Source organism: Pipistrellus hanaki, assembly GCF_964339955.1.
Source record: "Pipistrellus hanaki genome assembly, chromosome: 3".
Lineage (NCBI taxonomy): Eukaryota > Metazoa > Chordata > Mammalia > Chiroptera > Vespertilionidae > Pipistrellus > Pipistrellus hanaki.
In genome coordinates, this window is record NC_140505.1 from 170,246,253 (window position 1) to 170,269,366 (window position 23,114).

At 44.3% G+C, this 23,114-nt stretch overlaps 1 protein-coding gene across 1 annotated transcript; it reads left to right on the forward strand.

Moving 5' to 3' along the window:
* Window positions 1–10,000: 10,000 nt before the first annotated feature.
* Window positions 10,001–22,953, forward strand: C1RL (complement C1r subcomponent like). Its single transcript, XM_084878017.1, is given in 7 exon segments — window positions 10,001–10,123; window positions 10,744–10,972; window positions 17,292–17,481; window positions 18,784–18,909; window positions 19,030–19,104; window positions 21,470–22,239; window positions 22,241–22,953. Coding segments are annotated over 7 exon segments (1,524 nt in total). The 5' UTR covers window positions 10,001–10,040; the 3' UTR covers window positions 22,292–22,953.
* The last annotated feature ends 161 nt before the right edge of the window (window positions 22,954–23,114 follow it).

Consider the following 23,114-nt stretch of genomic DNA (forward strand, 5'->3'; position numbering starts at 1 on the left):
GAAACCGGACAACCAACGGGTCAGGGTTGTCTGTCACTTTTTGAGCCAATTAAGCAGAGATAGGGTTGAATCATATATGAGTATTTATTCCAATAATGCCAGCAATATGGGAGAGCAGCAGATCATCCACAAAAATCTGTTCTCCTCTTCCCCATAAACCAGCTGCTTATTGTGGGTAAAAGGACAAAGATTACATGGGAAAGTAAGAATTACAGGCATTGGAAAGTAGGCAAGGTATCGTGGTTACAGGTTGCAGACAACGTGGGCTGGGGGTAGAGAGGGGCAGTGGAGGAGGTCATGGAGAGCAGGTGCCTCCAGGTGCCTCTGGGACCAGATTACAAGCAATAGGGGCTGGGGGTCGAAAAGTGTGGGCAATGGCTTGGCGCCTCCGGGACTAGATTGTTTTAGCAACAAGGTTGTTAATCTTTTCATAATGATAGGCAGTCCTCAGAAAAGGAGGTTGGACTGCATTCCGATGTTGGCTTCCCTGTCCTGGGGCGTACAACTCTCAACTAGGTTTTCTCTAATCACACTAGAACAATCACATGAGCATGACTAATATTTCTTATAATTATAGCATCCCACTATTCCATTTCTGCCCCTAACATTCCTCACTGCTATTTCTATCATCTCATATCTACAAGATCAGTTTTAAGAGAAAAGTCTCATCCTGCTGGACCGCATTTGCTTCTGCCTTGAAAGCAGTTGGCAGGGATGGAATACAGGGAATGCAGGATCTAAAATGAGGAAGGCATTGGATACAGCAGCAAGCAATCAGGCTACAGAAATAAACAGGAGATGCCGAAACTGGTTTGGCTCAGTGGATAGAGCGTCCACCTGTGGACTGAAAGGTCCCAGGTTCAATTCCCGTCAAGGGCATGTACCTTGGTTGCAAGCACATCCCTAGTAGGGGGTGTGCAAGAGGCAGCTGATCAATGATTCTCTCTCATTGATGTTTCTAACTCTCTATCCCTCTCTCTTCCTCTCTTCAAAAAAAAAAATCAATAAAATATATATTTTTAAACTAAATTAAATTAAAATAAAATAAAATAAACAGGAGAAAAATGAAGCCTGGTTCTCTAGACTTGCCTCCCTGACCTGGCTCAGCTCTCGATTTATCCCAGGTATTGTAGTTATTAGAAGTACCATTCAGGGCTTTTACTTTGCTACATGTCAGCAGGGCCACTTCTATAATACCTTAAGGGAGCCTACCATTACCAGCATGACAACAATGGTGAAAGCAATACATTCAGCCGGATTCCCGGTAGAAGATCACTGTTGCGGTCCAGCTCCATGGCCGGCTGTGAGACGGTCCCTTTTGGTTCAGACCCTGTGATGTTTCTGAGGCATAAAGACAGTTAGTTGTCATAAAATAACAAGGCCTCCCAGTCCTGCTGGCAGGGATATATGAATAAACAGTGACCCCACATATCAAAAACTAACCAGCGGTCAGCTTAGTATGTCCATTACCCTAAGGAAGGGTGAAATCATCACAACAGAACATATTGTAGTTATTAGATATTAAAAGACCATCTAGAGCAGCCGGCAAAAGTCGGACATTTGCCACAGGAAATCCTTCCCTATGCAGGACAGCAGGTGGCAGCACCAACAGGAATTTCAAAAATAACCATCCAAATTCCGAAAACATGTTTATGCACTTCTGACACTCACACCCATGGATTTCTTCGGCTTTCTCTCATCCTCCCCAACCCTCACATCACAACTTTGAAGACTGTCCCTTCTCCCTGTTTCTGCCCTTTGCCCCTTCACAGGCAATGAGAAACAAATTTCAATGGAGGGGAAGAGTTGAGATAGTAGGACATGAGGTGTCTTTCAGGCATGAGCTCCCCAAGGTTGAAAGGATCATGCTTGGCCTAAGCTTATATCCAAGAATAAAACGTTCTTCATTGATCACACGGGCTAAAGTTCCGCTGAACTTAGCATCATCTTCAGGATCCAGGATCTCATCCTTTTAATCTTGTCTGTCTTAGAAGGGGCCATCTGGTCACAATTATCATTTTAAATACAGTTATTTTATAATTATTAAAGTGATTTAATAGCATCACATAAATTTCACTAAAACATTTTTTAAGTCATCCACAGCCTTATACTCTAACTAGAGGCCCAGCACATTCGGGCACAGGTATGGTCCCTAGGCCTGGCCTGCATCAGGGCCATCTTCCCCAGCTGCCTGCAGCCAGCCCTATCCCCTGATGTTATCCATCCCTGGTTCCCCATTCACCATCAGGTGATTGGTGCCTGACAGCCAGGGGAAAGGACTGAGAGGTTGGCTGTTCCTGCCTGCTGGCCAGTCCCACCCCCACCACGGGTGGCCATCAGGCAGAGTCTCCCGAAAAAGGGACCAAGAGGTGGTCGTGACCTCATAGTGACTGGTCTCGTGGTCATTCTGGTCGTTCTGCCATTAGGGTCAATTTGCATATTACCCTTTTATTGTATAGGATATGGTCACAGTTGTTTTATTTATTTACTTTTTAAAATATATTTTTATTTATTTCAGAGAAGAAGTGAGAGGGAGATATAGAAACATCAATGATGAGAATGAATCATTGATCTGCTGCTTCCTGCACACCCCACACTGGGGATTGAGTTTGCCACCTGGGCATCTGTCCTAATCAGAATTGAACCATGATTTCCTGGTTCATCGGTTGATGCTCAACTGCTGATCCATGCTGGCTGGGCTGGTCACAGTTGTTTTAGATTGTTCTCGTGCTTCTATTTTTGTGAACATTGTGTACTTTCAATTTTGTAGATTGTTCCCTTTATTTCTTTTTAAATATATTTTATTGATTTTGTACAGAGAGGAAGGGAGAGAGATAGAGTTAGAAACATCGATGAGAGAGAGTCATCGATCAGCTGCCTCTTGCACACCCCCTACTGGGGATATGCCCGAAACCAAGGTACATGCCCTTGACCGGAATCGAATCTGGAACCTTTCATTCCCCAAGCCGACGCTCTATCCATTGAGCCAAACCGATTTCGGCCCTTTATTTCTTTTATTCAATCCTCTTAACTTATGTTTGGGGACCTATGCATAGAGCAGATGTAGCCTTAGCTCATTGTGGGCTCATATTAGCTAAGGGAAAGGGGAACAAAATAGATGATTGAAGGACTGGAAATAACCAACTGTCTGGGTTTGCCTGGAACTGAACCAGTTTTCGGTTTGAAAGCCCCGTGTCCCAAGGAAACCCATCTGATAAACCAGGACAACTTCTAATAGGTCACCCTTTTAGAAACAAGTCCCCAAATTAATCCCATTTAGGGTTTAGGATTCCATTTTAATTTATCTATTGGCCTTTAGCTATACCTTTTTCCCTTTCTTTTTTATTTTATTTTCTTTTTTAGTGATCACTCTAGGGCAGCTGAACTCAAGCTTTATACCCTTAAAAATTATTGAGAACCCCAAAGAGCTCTTGTCTACGTGGGTTGTATCTATTCGTATTAACTGCATAAAAAATAAAACAGAAAATTTTAAAACATAAGGGTAAATAAGCATGTTTCATTAGTTGTGAAGGGACTATGCTGATACACCTTACGTAATCTCTGATCACTCCCTGATACATTCACGAGAGAAAAAAGCAAATAACATCTTAGTATTGTTGCTGAAACTGGTTTGGCTCAGTGGATAGAGTGTCAGCCTGCGGACTGAAAGGTCCCAGGTTCGATTCTGGTCAAGGGCAAGTACATTGGTTGCGGGCACATCCCTGGTATGGGGTGTGCAGGAGGCAGCTGATAGATGTTTCTCTCTCATGATGTTTCTAGTTTTCTATCCCTCTCCCTTCCTCTCTTTGGAAAATCAATTATATATATATAAAATCTTAGTATTGTTATGAAAATAATTTTGACCCCATAATCCCCTTCAAAGGAACTCAGGGATCCCCAGCATTCCCCAGAGCACAGATAGAAAACCACTGCTCTAAAAAGAACTGCATCCTCCACTTTTTTAGTCTTTTCAGACTTACTATTTGAATATAAAATATATATATATTTCTTAGTATCTGTAAAATACATATGCCTGTTTAAAGCAAAAATTATAACATTGCATTGTGAACTTTATAACATGTGCAGACTTAATATACATGGAAACCATAGCATAAAGGATGACTATATAAGGGAAACTTATATAGTAACCAAGTTTCCATGTATATTAAGTCTGCACATGTTATAAAGTTCACAATGCAATGTTATAATTTTTGCTTTAAACAGGCATATGTATTTTACAGATACTAAGAAATATATATATATTTTATATTTACTGACAAATTTACCATTTCTCTTTATCCATCTAGAGACTCTGTTCCTCCATCCGGATTTCTTTCCCTTCAGCCTGAAGAACTTAGCATCTCTCTTAAAGCAGTTCTGCTGATAACAAATTTTCTAAGTTTTCTTTTTATCTGAAGATGCTTTTATTTCATCTTCATTCTTGAAGAACATTTTTGCTGGAAAAGCAACCCTGACGATTTTTTCCTCTAGTGTTTTGAAGAAGTTGTTCCACTGCTTTCTGCTCTGTGCTGGTTTTGATGAGAAAGCAGTGACATTGAAAATGTGGTTCTGTGATTCCAATGTGTTCTTTTTCTCTGGATGCCTTCAAAATTTTCTTTTTATCTTGGTTTCCAGCAATGTGACTTTGATGGGCCTATGTATGCTCTTTTGTTTATTTTTAGTTCTGCTTTGAATTTATTGAACTTCTTAAACCTGAAGATAAATGCCTTTTTCAAAAGCTGTGAAATTTTCAGCCATTATTTCTTTGAATATTTTTTCTGCCTCATTCTCTTTTCTCCTTCTAAGACTCCAAGAACACACAAATTAGAGGGTTTTTGTTTTTTGTTTTTTAAATATATTGTTCCACAATTCCTGAGTTTCTACTCATTTAAAAAAAAATGCCTTCCTCTGTTCTTCAGATTGAATAATTTCTATTTACCTTCAAGGTCACTGACTCTTCTGCCATCTCCATTCTTCTATTGAGCCCTTACAGGAATTTTTTAAATTTCATATATTGCATCTTTTAGTTCTAGACTTTACATTTGGTTCTTTCTTAAAGTTTCTATTGCTTGCCTGGCTGGTATGGTTCAGTGGTTGAGCACCAACCTATGAACCATGAGGTTGTGGTTCGGGGCACATGCCTGATTTGCAGGCTCAATCCCCAGTGGGTGGTATGCAGGAGGCAGCCAATCAATACCCTCATGGTGTGGTACTAATGATCTTGCTAGGCCTATCAGAGTCAACAACAATAAAGTGAATCAGTGATGAGTGATTCAAATAAAGTGAATCAGGGTGGGTGGCAATAAGCACAGAAGTCACCAGTATTGTTAGGGCTACTACTACCCTGATTCCCCGAAAACAAGACACTGTCTTATATTAATTTTTGCTCCCAAAGATGCGCTAGATCTTATTTTGAGGATGTGTTATTTTTCCATGCGCTAGGTCTTATTTTTGGAGGATGTCTTATTTTTGGGGAAACACGGTAGGTGTTTAGATGGCTAGATGATGAAGGAGTAGCTATAGTGAAACATGATCAGAGAAACAAAGAACATACTATGGATCCCTACCCCTTATGATCTACTGATTGGTTCAGCACTCCTCCTCCAATGGCCCCTCTAGGTCATAGGCTGGCTGTTCCAGCAGGTCCTGGCTTTTTTTTTTTTTTTTTTTTTAATATATTTTTTACAGAGAGGAAGGGAGAGAGATAGAGTTAGAAACATCGATGAGAGAGAGACATCGATCAGCTGCCTCTTGCACGCCCCCTACAGGGGATGTGGCCGCAACCAAGGTACATGCCCTTGACCGGAATGGAACCTGGGACCCTTCAGTCCACAGGCTGACGCTCTATCCACTGAGCCAAACTGGTTTCGGCAGGTCCTGGCTTTTTATTTGCATGTGTCAATAGAAAGCTTCCTCTTCTGGGATTTCATTTGCTTCCTCCCTAAATTGTGTCCCAACCTGGACTTCTAAGCATCATGGGCCAAGCAATCCACAGCCAGCCACCTTACCTGCTCTGACACCCAATGAGAAGGCAGGACCTCAAACACTGGCTGAACCTCCAGGTTTCCAACTCAGGGCAAGGAGGAACAGTGCAGACCAGAACCTGAGGAGGAGTCCACGGAGGTGAGTTCTCCTGCCTTCACCAAAGGCTTCCCTTCTCCCCCACCTCATATTAATGAGGTCAGGTCCTGGTGCTGCCACATGGCCTTCGCTCTACTCCCCCAAGCAGCTGGCCTGGAAAAGAAAGGCAGGGGTAGAAAACTGGGAGCATAAAGAAATGGAAGTAGAGGCTTTGAGAAAGAGAATTTAAAAACAACAACTAGGCAGATGGCATGATCCCCAGAGAACTTTCTTTAGCTTTTCCTTCAGTTAAGTCTGATTGTGGGTGGTTAAGAGGTTTTCCTGGTCTCAGCAATATTAAGCCTCAAGTGGGGTAAAAATCAGCTCCAATATTTCGGTCATCTCTAAGCCAGACCACAGTGGAGCCTGCTCTAGAGATTTAAAGTCGTGCTGATAAGTACTGTGTATTTCCAGTAACTTTCTGCTCCTCCTGCTCCCCAGAGCCTTCCTCAACTACAGCCCCATCGCCTCGTCGGGGCCAAGCCCTCTCCCTTAGCCTGGACTGAGGGGACCTGACTCACAATTGTAAATGAAAGACCTAATGTATCCAATATTTACACTTGACTTTTTCTTTTCTTTTGTGCATTTTAAGCTCCTCAGACCTGCCCTTTGTTCCCTCTAAATCATCTGAAATGAAATTCTGGTGCTTGGTTTTAAACAGCAAGCCTCACAAATGCTAACAAAATAAATCTGAGCAAGATGAGGACAGAATGCACAGACATGATTCTGTTCATACAATTGATTCTGATAAAGTGGAGAACCAAAAACATCTAATCTCACTGGTGTGAAAATATATAATCCTGTTCCATGTTACATTTATGTCATCTTTGGCGTATAATTTACACAAAGGAATCTTGAAAGGCATTCAGACTTCAAAGATGATTGCTTTATGACCTTGTAGTCTATAAATGTTAAAAGTCTGCAATTCTGATTGATCATTGATAACTTATTACTCATAATATATTAATTAACCTTTTGCTTTCCAGAAAGCATAAATATTTGTGGATTTATTGTTTATCTGTTAGACCAGAAGAATATCTTTGGGATTCTCTTTTCCTCCTTTCAAGCATAAAGATAAAATCCCATTACTCTGTTTGATTTCTTATCAGAGAGTTTAAGATTCTGCAATTATTTAAATTAATTGGAGGAATCCAGGCTCAGTGATCTACCAGGGAAGAAAGGAACCAGCCGATGGGAAGAGCTGGAAAAGGAAAGAGAGGAGCAAAGAACAAACTGATGGTTGCCAGATGGGAGAGGGGGTGGAGGGGATGGACAAAAAAAAGGCGAAAGGGATTAAGAAATATAAATTGACAATTACAAAAATGGTCAAAGGGATGTAAAATGTAGCATATGGAATCCTATATAATAAAACCCTAATATGCAAATTGACCAAATGGCAGAACAACCAGTCGCTATGATGTGCACTGACCACCAGGAGGCAGATGCTCAATGCAGGAGCTCCCCCCCAGCACACAGGCCCTAATGCAGCAGCAAGGGGAGAGGCTGGCAAGTAGGTGGGGCCAGGTCAGCCAAGCCAGGTGCCAGAGGGGCCTCCCCTCTACACACTCAATTGCCCCACTGGCCTCCCAGCCAGGCATAGGGACCCTACCCTTGCATGAATTTCATGCACCGGGCCTCTAGTATAGTCAATAATGTTGTAATCACTATGGTGTCAGATGGGTACTAAACTTATGGGGGATCATTCTATAAGGTATACAAATATCTAAATGTCTAATCACTATGTTGTACACCTGAAACTAATATAATATTGTGTGTCAACTGTAATTGAAAATAAATTTAAAAGGAAAAGAAGAGAGAAGCAGTAAAACCTGAGTTCAGTTACCCCAGGGTTTGGAATTTATTGATGGCCTGCAGCACCCCTTCCCTAGGGTAATCATAAGAAAGATAGAGGCTCTGATCATGGGGTTCTCATCTCTACTGGGCTTGGAAAACAATACAAATTCTTTTAAAATACATTTTTAAATTTATTTCAGAGAGAAAGGGAGAGGGAGAGAGAGATAGAAAGATCAATGATGAGAGAAAATCATAGATCAGTCACCTCCTGCACACAAGCCCATAACCCAGGCATATGGACCAACCGGGAATTGAACCATGACCTCCTGGCCCACGGGTCGACACTCAACCACTGATCCACACCGGCTGGCCAAGCAGACAATAAAAATCCTTAAGCCCAATAAGAAACTTCCTTCTGGAGTCAGAGGCTCCCCAGGAAGATGGGGCAATAAGACGCTCAGAGGAGAGGACACTGTCAGAGCTGAAGTTAGATCAAGGAGGAGGATGAAAGTGAAAGCACAAAGGCCTGGAGAAAGGGAGGAAAGGGAGATGAGGGACAAATAAAAGCAGAGCAACGAGAAGGAAGAGAACATACACACCCAGGACCTGAGCAGCATGCATGCACCGGAGTAGAGATTACTTCATGGAATGGAGGTGACAGGGATTGCCCCCCCCCAAGCTGTCCCTTGGGCTCTAGGAAGGAGGGGACCCCAGAGGAATGGTGCTTGGGAAGGAGCCCGGTCATTTGGAATGACCCAGAGAGAGCCCGGAAGAAGCTCCTTATTACCGTTACAGGATCAAAAACATACAGAAATGTACCGTTTTTCAGTATATCTGTATCTTTAAATTTTTTTTCACTGTTATTAGACAGTTGAGTTACAACCATATGTGTTTGTTGGAGGCAAGCAGGAGTATTCTGTGTGTGTGGAGAAAGAAGGAAAAGTCAGGTCTAAAGAGTGGTAGCAGGAAAAAATTGTAAAGCAACAGTGGGGCTGAATAAAGGAGGATTTGAGGGTTAGTGTAGGGAGGAAGAAGGGAAGAAGCCAGCTAAGAGACTTTCTAGCCATACTTGCAAGATTCAACCACACGCATTTCCTGACCCTGCGTATGGGCTAGGAGCTCCATTAGACATTGGTGGTGTGAGCCCAGGCCTCGCAGATGGCTTGGGAATGCCCCTAAGGCCGCAGTTCTCAACCTTTCTAATGCCGCAACCCTTTAATACAGTTCCTCATGTTGTGGTGACCCCCTACCATAAAATTATTTTCATTGTTACTTCATAACTATAATTTTGCTACTGTTAATGAATCATAATATAAATATCTGTGTTTCCGATGGTCTTAGGCAACTGTATTAAAGGATGTGACCCTGTGGCCACTAGTGGTGCAGAATCCTCCACACCTGCCTGCCCCTTCCCCCCCAATCCCTTCCCTTTCAGATCACAGCCCTGTTGTAGGGGCTGCTGCTGACCTACCACTCACCTGCCTCCTTTGAGGACAGGACCACTGGCCTCCACAGGGACTTCCTGACCCCGTATCAAGCCGTGGATGAGTGTCTCTCCTAGGGAACCTGGCCTCTGTGCCCAGTCATGGCTGCTGGCATCTGCCTAAAGAAGCTGCAGTTGGGGCCTAATCCCAACCCTGGGCCAACTTGACCCTGGTGGACGAGCAGCTTCCAGGGGTTGTGAGCAAAAGATTACCTAAGTGAGGGCCCCAGACTTGCTTGGTGGAGAAGCTCAAGTTCACAAACTTCAATCTCGACAATAGGTAGGCTGGTAACATAAATGAGTGGACAGTCAGGGAGGATGAGAGGCAACAGCCATAACTCACAAGGAGCCATCCTACTATTTACTATTTTGTACAGATAGTCCAAGAGAGTCCAGAGTCAGTGTGCTCCCACCCCTGATCTCTGAAGCCCCTTAGTCGTTTTAGAATTTTTTCCCCTCAAGTTGTGGTGGGTGAGCTATCCCCAAGCTAGACTGTAGGTGGCACTCAACCCAGAGAATTAGAAAAAGGAACCAGAGAATTACTCAACCCATTTCCAGTAACCGCTCCCTCCCTCCCCCTCAGGGCCCTCTCCAGCCCCACCTCTTGTTCCCTAACCTGGGCCAAGTCCTCTCCAAGTCCCAGATGGCCCATTTCAGATGCCTGGTCTCAAAGGTGGAGAATTATCTCTGGGAAAGCCCCAACTCCACCAGCTGTGCACGTATGATGTGAGTGTCCCTTGGAGAGGGCCTGGCGGAGAGGAAAAGGATGGGGTGGGACCCAGGGGTGTATGTATACACACACACACACACACACACACACACACACACACACACACACACACACGGGGGGGGGCGGGGGGGAAAGGGGATGGAAGAGAGAGAGAGAGAGAGAGAGAGAGAGAGAGAGAGAGAGAGAGAGAGAGAGAGATATTGAGAGAGCCACTTAATGCAGAGATGACTTAGAAATTGCCCGTAGCTTCTAGCAGCCTTTCCTGGGGGAGATCAAGCCCAATGGTCTGAGCCAGGAAACTAACATTTAACTGTCCCTCACTTGTACCACCATGTCTCCCTCAGATCCCAGGGTGGCGGTGGGATCTGCTGGCGCAGGAGGTAGCCCCCAACTCTGTATGAGACTCTCCAGGGAGATAAGCAGTGGTGGGAAACTCACTGTGGAGCTCAGGCTACGCAGAAGGCTGAAGGAACTGGGGCAGAGAGGGGCACTAAGGGAACAGGCAGGGCTGAGGCCACAGCTGCTAATGCCTTTGCTGGCCCCTCAGTCCCTTGGCATAGCCTGCCCTGACTCCTCATGACTCCACAGGCCTCATCTTGCCCTCCACCCCTCACAGGTGGTGGCTGCTTCTCTGGGGAGCCCTCCAGGCTTGCCCCACACAGGGCTCTGTGCTCTTGGCCCAGCAGCTACCCCAGCAGCTGACGTCCCCAGGGTACCCAGAGCCGTACCTCAAAGGCCAAGAGAGCACCACTGTCATCCAGGCCCCGGAGGGCTTTGCTGTGAAGCTTATCTTGCAGGACTCGGGTGTGGAGCTGTCCCAGGACTGTGAGCCGGACTCTGTCACAGTGAGCTGGGGTCCTGGAGGGACTCTGGGGAGGGATCTTCCTGGCCTGCAGCCCAGGGGGGCAGTGGGAGGTGGCAGTGCCCTGAATCTCAGTGGATGGATGAAGAGCCCAAGTCAGGGAGGGGCACAGGCGGGCTTACCTGGGAGGCCAGGGTCTGCTCAGGTGCACAGCCTCAGCCAGCAGCCCTGTCGCTGGCTCTGCTACCATCTTGGCCCCAAAGGAACGCACAAATACTGCCAATCCCTAGAATAAAGAGCAAGGCCTCACACGTCAGTCATTAAACACACCTGAATACTTGCTCTGTCAGGACAGGAAGCTGGGCATGAATAATAACAAAAGATTTGGTGACTGGGTTTACCTTAGAGGAGCTATGGCAAAAGTTTTTATGACTAGGGCATTACCAGAATAAGGACACTCTAAAAACAGTACCTCATGTTATCTTTTGGTTTAAGTTTTATTTATATCAAAATAATACATGCACAAGGTTCTTGTTGTTGTTTTTTTAATCCGAGTACTACGAGGCCTGTAAAGAGAAACAGCTGTCTCCAGCCTACTCCCCGCCTCCATCTACTCTCCTGGGCAATTAGTTACAATTCATGGAGCTCTTTCATCGGGTAGTTATTTTCATCTGTATCAATAACATGCTTACTCTGGTTTTGTTTGTGTTTTTTAAAACACATTTGAAAGGGTAAAGTTGGTGATGCACAGGCAGGCTAAATAGCCGTGAATAATTTCTTTATTCACTCAGGCAGTGAATAAAGAAATTTTAATTTATTTAAGGAAAAGGGGATAGGAGTTAGAGATATCCAAAAGGAAGAGCTAGCCCTAGCCAGCTTGGCTCAGTGAATAGAGCATCAGCCTGTCAACTCAAGGGCCCCAGGTTCGATTCCAGCCAAAAGCACGTGCCTGGGTTGTGGGCTCAATCCCTAGTGGGGGTCGTGCAAGAAGGCAGCCGATCAATGATTCTCTCTCATCATTGATGTTTCTATCTCTCTCTCCTTCTTCCTTCCTCTCTGAAATCAATAATATATATATTCTGAAATCAATTATATATATATATATATATATTCCCCCCCCCCCAAAAAAAAAGAAGGGCTACACAACACGGAGCCAACGGGTATTGGGTCCATGATGGCAGCAACAATATCCTTAGGACAGTGAAGCAAGGAAGGCCAGAGGAAGAAGCAACTGGAAAGCCTTGGCTGGGCTGCGTTGGCTCACTGAGAAGTCAGAGAAAAGGGGGTCCAGGAGACAAGTCGGGGGTGGGAGGGTTAGCCTGGAGCGATAGCCTCGGGGGAGCTGCCCCTGCCCATTGCTCCTCTGGTTACAAGTCTCCAGGGGTCCCTTAGACAAAAGAAGGGAGAAGGGAATGGTGCTGGCCTGCTCCCCTGGGGGGGAGTGGCACTGAGTCCTTTGTCCTAAAAAATTTATCTCTCTCTAGCAGGTGGAAATCTTAGGGGAGGTCTCAGGGGAGAGTCTTAATAGAATATTCATCAGTTTTCTAGGTGTGCTCTACTGATTGGTCAGTGCCAGGGCAGGGGGAGTTACTAGTCAACGTAGCTTATCCTGAATCAGCCACAGCATCACTTGTCAGGTTTTGCTGCTTTTCTAGTCCTGGAGCTGAAATACAACTGAGGCCTTGATGTTATCTTTTTGTTTGTTTGTTTTGTTTTCTTTTTTGTTTGTTTTCTTTTTTTTGGGGGGGTGTTAAATTTTGTATTAAGGTATTATATGTGTACATGTCTTACCATTGTCCCCCCACTCCTACGCTTGCCCTCCCCCTCCCCCAGTGTTTTGCATCCATTGGTTATGCTTATATGCATGCATATAAGTCCTTCCATTGAGCTCTTATCTCCCCCACCTTTCCCCAACCTTCCCACTGTAATTTGACAGTCCGTTTGATGCTTTACTGTCTCTGTATCTATCTTTTTGTTCATCAGTTTATAATGTTCTTTATTATCCATAAATGAGTGAGATCATGTGGTATTTTTCTTTCATTGACTGGCTTATTTCACTTAGCATAATGTTATCTTTAACATTATCTAAACCACCTGACCAGCAATATGAAAGATCAGGGGTCCAAACCACATGATATGCTAGGGGAGGATAGGTTACCTGGGGGTGAGGTTCTTGTTTTCCCAGTTTTCCCCCTTGCTGGGCATCTGGGGCTTTCTGCCCTGGTGAGTTTCTCTGCCTGGCTTTGCTCTGCTCATGTCTGTCTAGTAATATCGCCCATTAACTTCTATGATAGGACTAGCTCTATCTCAGAACCTCACCACCCACGTTTCCCCTCCTCCATCCTTCCAGTTTACCAATACTGTCGTTTTTTATTAAATCTAAAGCCATTGTTTATATTATTATAACTTGAAAATATTCAGATCTGAGCCGATGGAGTACAATAATTATAGGTTTGTTTTTTTCTCTCCAACTTTGGTTTCCCAGGAGGCAATAATTACATGGAGTTCTTTGGAATTTTTTGTTGGTTTTTGTTCTAATCTTTGGTTTGCCTAGCTCTATGTTACTAACCTCCCCAAACTCGTAGCCAGGAGAGTAAAAACTCTTCTCAGCACATTCAAGTACAAATGTCAATCTCTGAGTCCTCTTGTTTATTGGTGACTCCCACCTGCAGACCTCTTGATGATTTATTCCTTCAGTCTGAATTCTTTGCTCCCTAAGCCTTCACACTCTCTGGGAGTCCCCTTCTCTCTCATGCTGGAGATTCCCTTTGCCTGTCCTGTGTTGGAACTGGATCCCATCACCATTTCTTTCCTGGTTTACTCCCTCATTTTTGTAGGAGCACTTTCTCCTCCGGAAAAGGTTTGTGGGAGTGAATTTCAGAGACTCTTACATAACCCTAAACGTCTTTGTTCTGCCCTCACAGTTGATGGATTGTTTAACCAGGTTTCATTCTGGGTTGGAAGTCATTTTCTCTCAGAAATTTTATGGCATTGTCTTCTGGCTCTGTGTTAAGTCTGATAGCATTGATTCCTGGTCCTTAGTTTTTTTTCTCTCTAGAGCTTTTGGAATATTTTCTTTATTACCGGTATTCTGAACTTTCATTATGATATGACCTGATGTGCTTTTTTACTGGTTTTAAAGAGTTCTTTGAATCTAGAGACTCTTTTAATCTAGCCCTTAAATTTTAGGAATGTTCTTGTATTATTTCTTGAATTATTTCCAGACATCTACTCACTTTATTTTTGATTTCTGGAACTCCTGTAATTTAGCTGCTGTCTGTTCGGGACTGATTCTCTAGTCTTGCTATTCATTCTGTTGTGTTTTCCATCTCCTTGTCTTTTTGTTTCACTTTCTGGGAGATTTCCTCCTTTTAAATACCAACTGTAATAGTTTTTCTGTTGATATATTTTTATGTCTAAAGCCTCGTTCTTACTTCCTGAATGTGCCTTTTTATAGAATACTGTTCCTGTTTACTAAACAATACTCTTTTCCCTATAATAGAATCATTTTAAAATGTTCCTTCTAGACCCTGTGTTATCTCTACTTCATCCGCGTTCTTTTTTACTCTTCATTTGTTTTCATCTCTGCTTTTCATCTCTCCTTCAATGTTTGATAATCCTTGGCTGTCCATTCATATTTAAGAATGAAGTACTAGAATGATATTGGATGCTCTGGGTGATAGCTGAAATTTATGAAACAAGTTTGAAAACAGGGTTATCAACAAGGTGACTTAGACGTCTGTGGGGGCTCCCAATGTCAGTACACAGAAGTACTCTCTTTGGGGACAGCGGCCTCAGAGAGGAACCCTCTGGTCTCCAGATCAGAGTTGCCAGCCTTCTAGTAAACAAGCAGTAGCATCTCACTGTTTGATGTGTAGTCTTTCACCTAACCCTTCTGTTTTCAATTCTGGCCTCACTCCCTCAATCAAGTGTCCCAGGGGATCCCAAGTCCAGGGTCTCTGACTCACGCTCAGGTTTCCTGCCAGGGTGAGCCAGAAAGTTATCTGGATGCATAAGGTGGGCAAAGAGATCCAGAATCCTGAGGTCTCCCTACATAGGCTCCCATTAGCCTCTCCCTCATCCCCGTCTTCAGGGTTGCCTGGTTATCCTAATTTCTGCGATGAGAACCTGCTTGCTTTATGTTGGCTTCCACTTCTGCAGAGTCAGGCTGTCCCTTTTGCGTCCCCATTCCACCTTTCAAGATATTATTGGCATCGCTCATATGCTGTCCTCTCTCTCTGTTTTGTCCTTAATCATGTATACCATTTCATCCCTTTGCTGTCATATTAATGGGATTTGAGACAAATGTATGTTTAAAGCTTGATTTCACCAGAAGCCAAGACTATATTCAATTCAACCTGTTCTATTACACCTACAATGAGCCCTGTTCTTATTAGTCATGGGCAATTTTAAGCCCAGACTGATTCTTCCCTTGTCATTGAGGAAATTCAAAAATTCAAGCTCAGGAATAGAATTCTTTTATCCTCTCTGCTGCCAGGGCAAGTCACACACACACACACACACACACACACACACACACACACACACACCTCAAATGCAATATTCTCAACCAGACTATGGGCTCCTAGGTAGCAGAACCATGTCTTATTCAAGTCTGTATTCCTGCACTTAGCATAATGTCTTGCACATAGAGCATAATAACTCTCAAAGAAATAAATGAAAGAATAAATGAAACCCAAGCTCACCATATGTGTAGGACACATAGCACAATGAATTTTGAATGAGCAGGTATTTCGTGTCATCTTCACCATTGCTCTTCAGGGACATGCTGGAAAGCTGCTATAGGACATGCTGCCCTGACAGCAAGAGGCCTCACAGATCACTTTACAGGACAGGAAACTAAGATCTGAAGTGGCTGAGCAACTGCCCATGTCACCTAGGGAGTTAGGAGCAAAGTCTTAGGACTCACAGCTACTTTGTTCTACTTTGCTAGTTAGACTCCTAAGTGATTCTATTTAGCCAAAAACTTGTGAGGAAGCTAAAAAGAAGAGTTTGACAACCAATTAGATCAGTATAGGACAGTTTCAGAGCGCAAAAGGCTTCTTCCCCAAGAGATAATGGGCTTCTTAAATATGGGCTTAAGTTTGCTGTTGTTCTGAGGAAAGTAACAGTATTGGAATGTGCCCAAGCAAGGCATTTGGGATGACAGAGAAATTTTCTTCATACCAACTTTTACCCAGTTAATGTGATCACAGTGAGATAGGCTGGATAGCCTCTTAAAGGAATGTGAGACTTTGGAAGAAACAGCGAGTGAAGAACTAGCAAGAACTCCAGATGTGGGCCAATATGAAATCAGGAATAAAATTTAAAAAATAAGTCCATAAAATGAGCTGAGCAGTGAGCCATGTGCCCAGAATAGAGACTAAACATGAAGCATGAGGCAAAGGAACTCCTTCCAAAGTATCCTGCGTTGGGTTGGGGAACCCACAGAAAGGAATTTGAGCAGGGGCAAGGCAGTCAAAAGGGTCTGACACAGAGACAGCCTGCTTAAAGAACATGTAAGTTAAACAACAATAGCCAGAGTATCCACACTGTGTACACTTGTGTCCTTGGATTCCCACGCCTTGTGGGGCTTTATTTACCGTTCATGGGGTAAGAAGAGGGACACTCCAAAAGAAGGAGAACAGGAAAGACTAGGCACCCCAGCTAAGTGTTTGCAGAGGGTCTTGTTGCGTCACAGATGTTGGCCCACAGGAAGGTACTCAGAGAAGAGGAAGGTGATGGGGTTGGAGAAAGCGGATGGAAGGGACTTGTGTCTGCATCATCGTTGATTCGAAGCCATGGTGCTAGAAGCACCCTGTTGAGCATCGGGGATTCAGTGGTCAGCAGAATAGATGTACTTCCTGCCTTCTTGGAACTTACAATCCAGTGGACTATTGGGAGAACCCTAGGATTTCCAAGGAACTTCTTTTTTAGTGATTTACTTTTAATTATAATTGATAAAAAGTATTACATTAGTTTCAGGAGTTCACTATATTGACTCGATATTAATATACTTTACAAAATGACCACAAGGATAAGCCTAGTAACCATCTTGTCACCAAACAAAGTTGTTATGATGTTATTGATGCTGTTCCCAAGGAGCTTCTTGAAAGAAGGTAAATATGGTAGACTTTATGAGATAATTATAGTGGGCTAAAGAAATATGCAAGGTCTGGAAGAAACTGGGGAGTCAAAATGGAACAGGAATCTACTTGAGCAAGGTTCCACAGAGAACAGCTCCTCAGCCCCAAAGTGTGCAGACCTCCTAGATGAGGATGAAGCCCATGCCTATGATGTGACCCTGTGACCCCTTATGTTGCAGATTCACACCACACCTGCCTGCCCCCCTCTCCTTTCAGATCACAGCGAGCGGGATGGATCCAAGTTGGCCCTATGGCCACGTGGGCTCTCCGCTGGGCAGCCCCCCAGGTCAGAGGGAGTTTGTGTCCTCAGGGAACAGTTTGCAGCTGACTTTCCGTGCACCGGCCTCCTCTGAGGACAGGACAACTGGACTCCACAAGGGCTTCCTGGTCCTCTACCAAGCCGTGAGTGAGTGTCCCTCTAGGAGTGCACTCTGTGCCCATAGCCATGGCCCTGGTGTCTTGAAGCTACAAGCGGAAACTTGAGTGACTATTGACACTGGGCTCAGGAACACCTAGGCCCACCTTCCCTGCCCCCTCCAGGCCCCTGCTGATGAGCTGGCAGTTAAAGGGCAGCCATTGCTCAACAGTTGTTTCCATGACTATTTACTGGCCCTGAACTTGCAGATCATCTTGTTTTGCAAGAGAAGCCAAAGGTTACCAATTGCTTTTCAATTGGTAACTCATAATTTTTTTAAAGATAATATATGCACACTATAAAAATATTTTTAAAATGGTAAAGAGTTAGTCTTTCTCTGATCTCTGGCCCTTAGTTCCTGGCAGTCTTGTCCAGAAACAACTATGTTCTCCATTTCCTGAGTACTCTTCCAAAGATAAGCTATGTCATTCAAATATAATTGTGTGGGTGGGTGGGTGGATGGGTCTGTGTGTGTGTGTGTGTGTGTGTGTGTGTGTGTGTGTGTGTATTGCATGCATACTATTCACAATGTTTTAAATTTAGCATTTTTCACTCATTGATATATCTTAAAGATCATCCCATATATATATATATATATATATATATATATATATATATATATATATATAGCTAGCATTGCATAATTACTTTTAATGGCCATATAGTATTCCTTTGATTGGTGTCATAATGTGTTTAACCAGTCTTCCACTGGTAAATATTTTGCTGCCACAGATAGTACTGCTGGATATCTTATATATACATCTTGGAGCACACATATGAGAGTAAATTCTTAAAAATTGAAATGCTATGTGGAAAAAATGCATTTTTAATTTTGGTATTGCTAAATTTCCCTCCTACACTCCCACTAATCTGAAAATGCCTGCTCCTCCATATCCTAGGTCAGTGGTCGGCAAACTCATTAGTCAACAGAGCCAAATATCATCAGTACAACCACTGAAATTTCTTTGGAAAGCCAAATTTTTAAAACTTAAACTTCTTCTAACGCCACTTCTTCAAAATAGACTCGCCCAGGCCGTGGTATTTTGTGGCAGAGCCACAGTCAAGGGGCCAAAGAGATGCATGTGGCTCGCGAGCCGCAGTTTGCCCATCACGGTCCTAGTTATTTGTTCTTTAGCGTTGACCATCTGATCAGTGAAAAATACTTCAAATGTTTAAAAAGAAAACAAGAACCACTTTATAGATCAAACTAAATATGGCCATGGGCCAGATCACTCTCTGGGGTGACAGTTTGCAATTCTGCTCTAGGTCCTAATGGCCACTTTTTCCCTATAGGTATGAACCATAATCGGCCCATCAGCCAGGTTAGTGGCAGCTCTGAGGCCGCACACACCCCTGGAGACAACTCCTCCAAGATCCAGAACCACTGCCAGGAGCCCTATTATCAGGCGGTGCCACCAGGTGAGTCCCCACCTGCTGGGGAACCACGTCTATCTGCCTTACTCCCTCCAAGGGGCCTGTGACACCAACTTTTTTAGCCCCACCTCCCAGTTCTGAGCCTCACCTCATTTCACTCCTCAGAGACACTCACCTGCAGAGCCCAGAGCCCTGGGAAAGAGACGCTGGACAAAGAGGAGACTTCTCACTGTGTGCCTGGTGAGTAGTGACCGACCAGTGCTGTGACTATGGCCACTTTCCAAACAGGGGCCTGAGGACCAGGATACAGGGGGTTAGAGGAAAGCCTTCAAATAGAAAGAAGAAATAAAGACAGAAGGGGTGGAAGAAGAGGGAAGCCAAGAAGGTCCAGAAAAGAAGAGGCAAGGAGGTTGTCCCATATTCTCCAAAGATCAAGAGTTAACCAAGCCCAGCTGGTGTGGCTCAGTGTTTGAGCATCGACCTATGAACCAGGAGGTCACAGTTCAATTCCTATCAGGGCACATGCCCAGGTTGTGCCCAGGTTGCAGCTCGATCCCCAGTGTTGGGGCATGAAGGAGTCAGCCAATAAATGATTCTCTCTCATCGTTGATGTTTCTCTCTCTCTCCCTCTCCCTTCCTCTCTAAAATCAATAAAAATACATATATTTTTAAAAAGTGATAACTAACTTTCAAAAGCATGAAGGAAGTTAATCAGATGGAAAAGTGAAGGAGACAGAGGGACAGAGTTGTAATAAGAGAAAGCCCTCTCTTGATATGGAATGCTTTAGGGATAGTCTCTCTGTCACCAGAACATCTCCCTTCTTAGATCCCACAGGACCAGAAAGTCCACCTTTTTTGTTTGTTTGTTTGTTTGTTTGTTTGTTTGTTTTACTGAAATAAAATTCATATAGTGAAAAATTCACCATTTTAAAGTGTACAATTTAGTAATTTTTAGTGTATTTACAATGTTGTGCAACCATTACCACCAATCCTAAAACATTCCCATCATCCCAAAAAGAAACCCACTGTCCTTCCAACTCTCCCCTTCCCCATCCTCTGGCAACAAGGGATAAAACAAATCAATTTTAATCTGTTTTCTGTCTCTATTGGTTTGCCTATTCTGAACATTTCATATCAATGGAATCATACAATATGTGGCCTTCTGTGTGTGGCTTCTGTCATTTAGCATAACGTCTTCAAGATTTATCCACATTGTAGCTTGTATCCATACTTCATTCCTTTCATGAGTGAATAGAATCCCACTGTGTTTTTAAACCACATTTTGTTTATCCATTCGTTAATTGATGGACATTTGGATTGTTTCCACTTTTTGCCCTTTATAGACAACCAGAGGCCTGGTGCATAAAATTCATGCACAGGAGGGGCGTCCCTCAGCCCAGCCTGTACCCTCTCCAATCTGGAACTCCTTGGGGGATGTCCCATTGGGATCTAGCCTAAACCAGCAGTCGGACATCCCTCTTGCAATCCAGGACCGCTGGCTTCTAACCACTCGCCTGCCTGCCTGCCTGATTGCCCCTAACTGCCTCTGCCTGCCAGCCTGATCTCCCCTAACTCCCTCTGCCTACTGGCCTGATTGCCCCCTAACTGCTCCCCTGCTGACCTGATCACCCCTAAGTGCCTTCCCTGCTGGCTTGATCACCCCCTAACTTCTCTTCCCTGCTGGCCTGATTGCCTCTGACTGTCCTCCCCTGCTGGCCTGATCACCCCTAACTGCTTCTGCCTCAGCCCCCACCACCATGGCTTTGTCCAGAAGCACATCCAGAAGATATTCAGTCTAATTAGCATACTACCCTTTTATTAGTATAGATGCTGCTATGAGCCTTCATGTACAAGTTTCTTTTTGAATGTATGTTTTCAATTCTCTTGAGTATATATACCTATGAATGGAATTGCTGGCTTCTATCATAACTCTATATTTAACTTTTTGAGGAATTGCCAAACTGTTTTCCACAATGGTTATACCATTTTAAATTCCCATCAGCAGTATATGAGGATTCAAGCCTACCATTTTTGAAACCCATTTTTTTTAGTCAAACCATTGCCTTTCTAACCCATTTGAATAAATTTTTCAGATTTTACTCCTGATCCACAAAAAGCTCTAGGGGCAACCTGAAGGAGGAATTTAGAGTGAGTTGGAGGAGAGTAGTAGTGAGAGATGTTAAAAATGAGGAAATGGCCATGGGTGTGGCTCAGTTAGTTGAACATCATCCCATGCACCAAAGGGCCACCAGTTAGATTCTGCAAGCCCCCATTAGGGGGCATGCAGAAGGCAGCCAATCAATGTTTCTCTCTCTCATTAATGTTTCTCTCTCTCTCTTCTTCTGTCCCTCCATCTCTCCCTCTAAAAATCAATAGAAATATTTTTTTAATGAAGAAATTACACATAAAACAGAGACAAGAGACACTGAAGGCAAACTCTGCTTGCTACATGAGTTTGCTCAGGGTGGTCCCACTAAGAGTCTTAAAAAGTAGCCTAACATGGCTAAGGGGGCAGGAGGAAGAGCACTTCATAGATGTAGGTCCTTAAGCATTGTGACTTGATGCTGGTTTCTCACCCTTACCTCTCCTGTCTCCTCTCTCCCAGTCTGTGGACAGCCAGTCATCCCCATCGCCCAGAACCAGGAGGCCCAGGGTTCTTCCAAAGCCAAGCTGGGCAACTTCCCCTGGCAAGCCTTCACCAGTATCTATGGCCGTGGGGGTGGAGCCCTGCTGGGCGACAGATGGATCCTCACGGCAGCCCACACCATCTACCCCAAGGACACCATCTTTCCCGGGAAGAAGAGGAATGTGAACGTGTTCCTGGGCCACACAGGCATAGACGAGATGATAAAACTGGGGAACCGCCCTGTGCGCCGTGTGGTTGTGCACCCAGACTACCGTCAGAACGAGTCCCACAACTTCGATGGGGACATTGCCCTCCTGGAACTCCAGGACAGTGTCCCCCTTGGCCCCCACCTCCTCCCAGTCTGTCTGCCCGACAATGAGACCCTCTACCGCAGTGGCCTGATGGGCTATGTCAGTGGGTTTGGTGTGCAGATGGGCTGGCTAACTACCGAGTTGAAATACTCAAGGCTGCCTGTTGCCCCGAGGGAGGCCTGCAAGGCCTGGCTTCAGGAGAAACAGAGGACTGAGGTGTTTTCTGATAACATGTTCTGTGTCGGGGATAAGGCACGGCAGCAGAGTGTCTGCCAGGGGGACAGTGGTAGCGTCTACGTAGTGTGGGATGACCATGCCCATCACTGGGTAGCCACGGGCATTGTATCCTGGGGCATTGGGTGTGGCAAAGGGTACGGCTTCTACACCAAAGTGCTCAATTACCTGGACTGGATCAAGGAAGTGATGGCTGGGAAGGGCTGACCCTGGTGCACTGAGCAATGACACCGGCACTGTGGAGGCCCCAGAATAAGAGTGTTGAGTGTGAAGACTGAGTCCTGTGGGTGGGGAGGGGTTGGGCAAGGAGTCCTTATCTGAGTCACTGAGAAAGAACTCCTCCTCTGCTCAAGGCTGATCTCACCCCAGATAAGAAGGGTGTCCCCCAATCCCTCCTCACCCTCCACCTTCCTGTGAGTTTGAACAACGCCCAGGGAAGGCCTGAACATCTCAGTGAGTTTCACTTTGAACTTTACTTTCTGCTGAGGTTCACTCTCATCCCCCTGTTCAAGTGGTATATGAGGGAAGTGGTCTCAATGGCATTTCATCTTTGAAACATTCCCAGATCTCTTTGATTGACCTTCAAATATTCAAACTGTCAGCTGCACCGCCTACCACAACTCCCAGGTGCAATTACAGTGACGGCTCCGTTTTTGTTACATATTCTGTACACCAGGCGCTTTCACACATGTTATTTCATTGACTCCTCTCAGCAAATTTGCAAAGGATGTGTTATGACCCACATTTTATTTTCTTCTCTTAGGTTTATAGATTTTACTCCTTCACATTTTGTTGGAGTTCTTTTTTAGATACAGTTTTTTAATTAAATTTATTGGCGTGGCATTGGCTATAAAATTATATTTTCAAGTGCACAATTCTATAATACATCATGTGCATATTGCGTTGTGAATACACCCAGAGTCAAGTCTCCTTTCATCACCATATATTTGAGCCCCTACACCCTTTACTACCTCACCCCATCCCCTCTGGTAACCACTGTACTGTTGTCTGTGTCTATGAGTTTTTGTTTGTTTGTTTGTTTGTTTGTTCATTTATCACTTTCAGTTTTATATGCCACA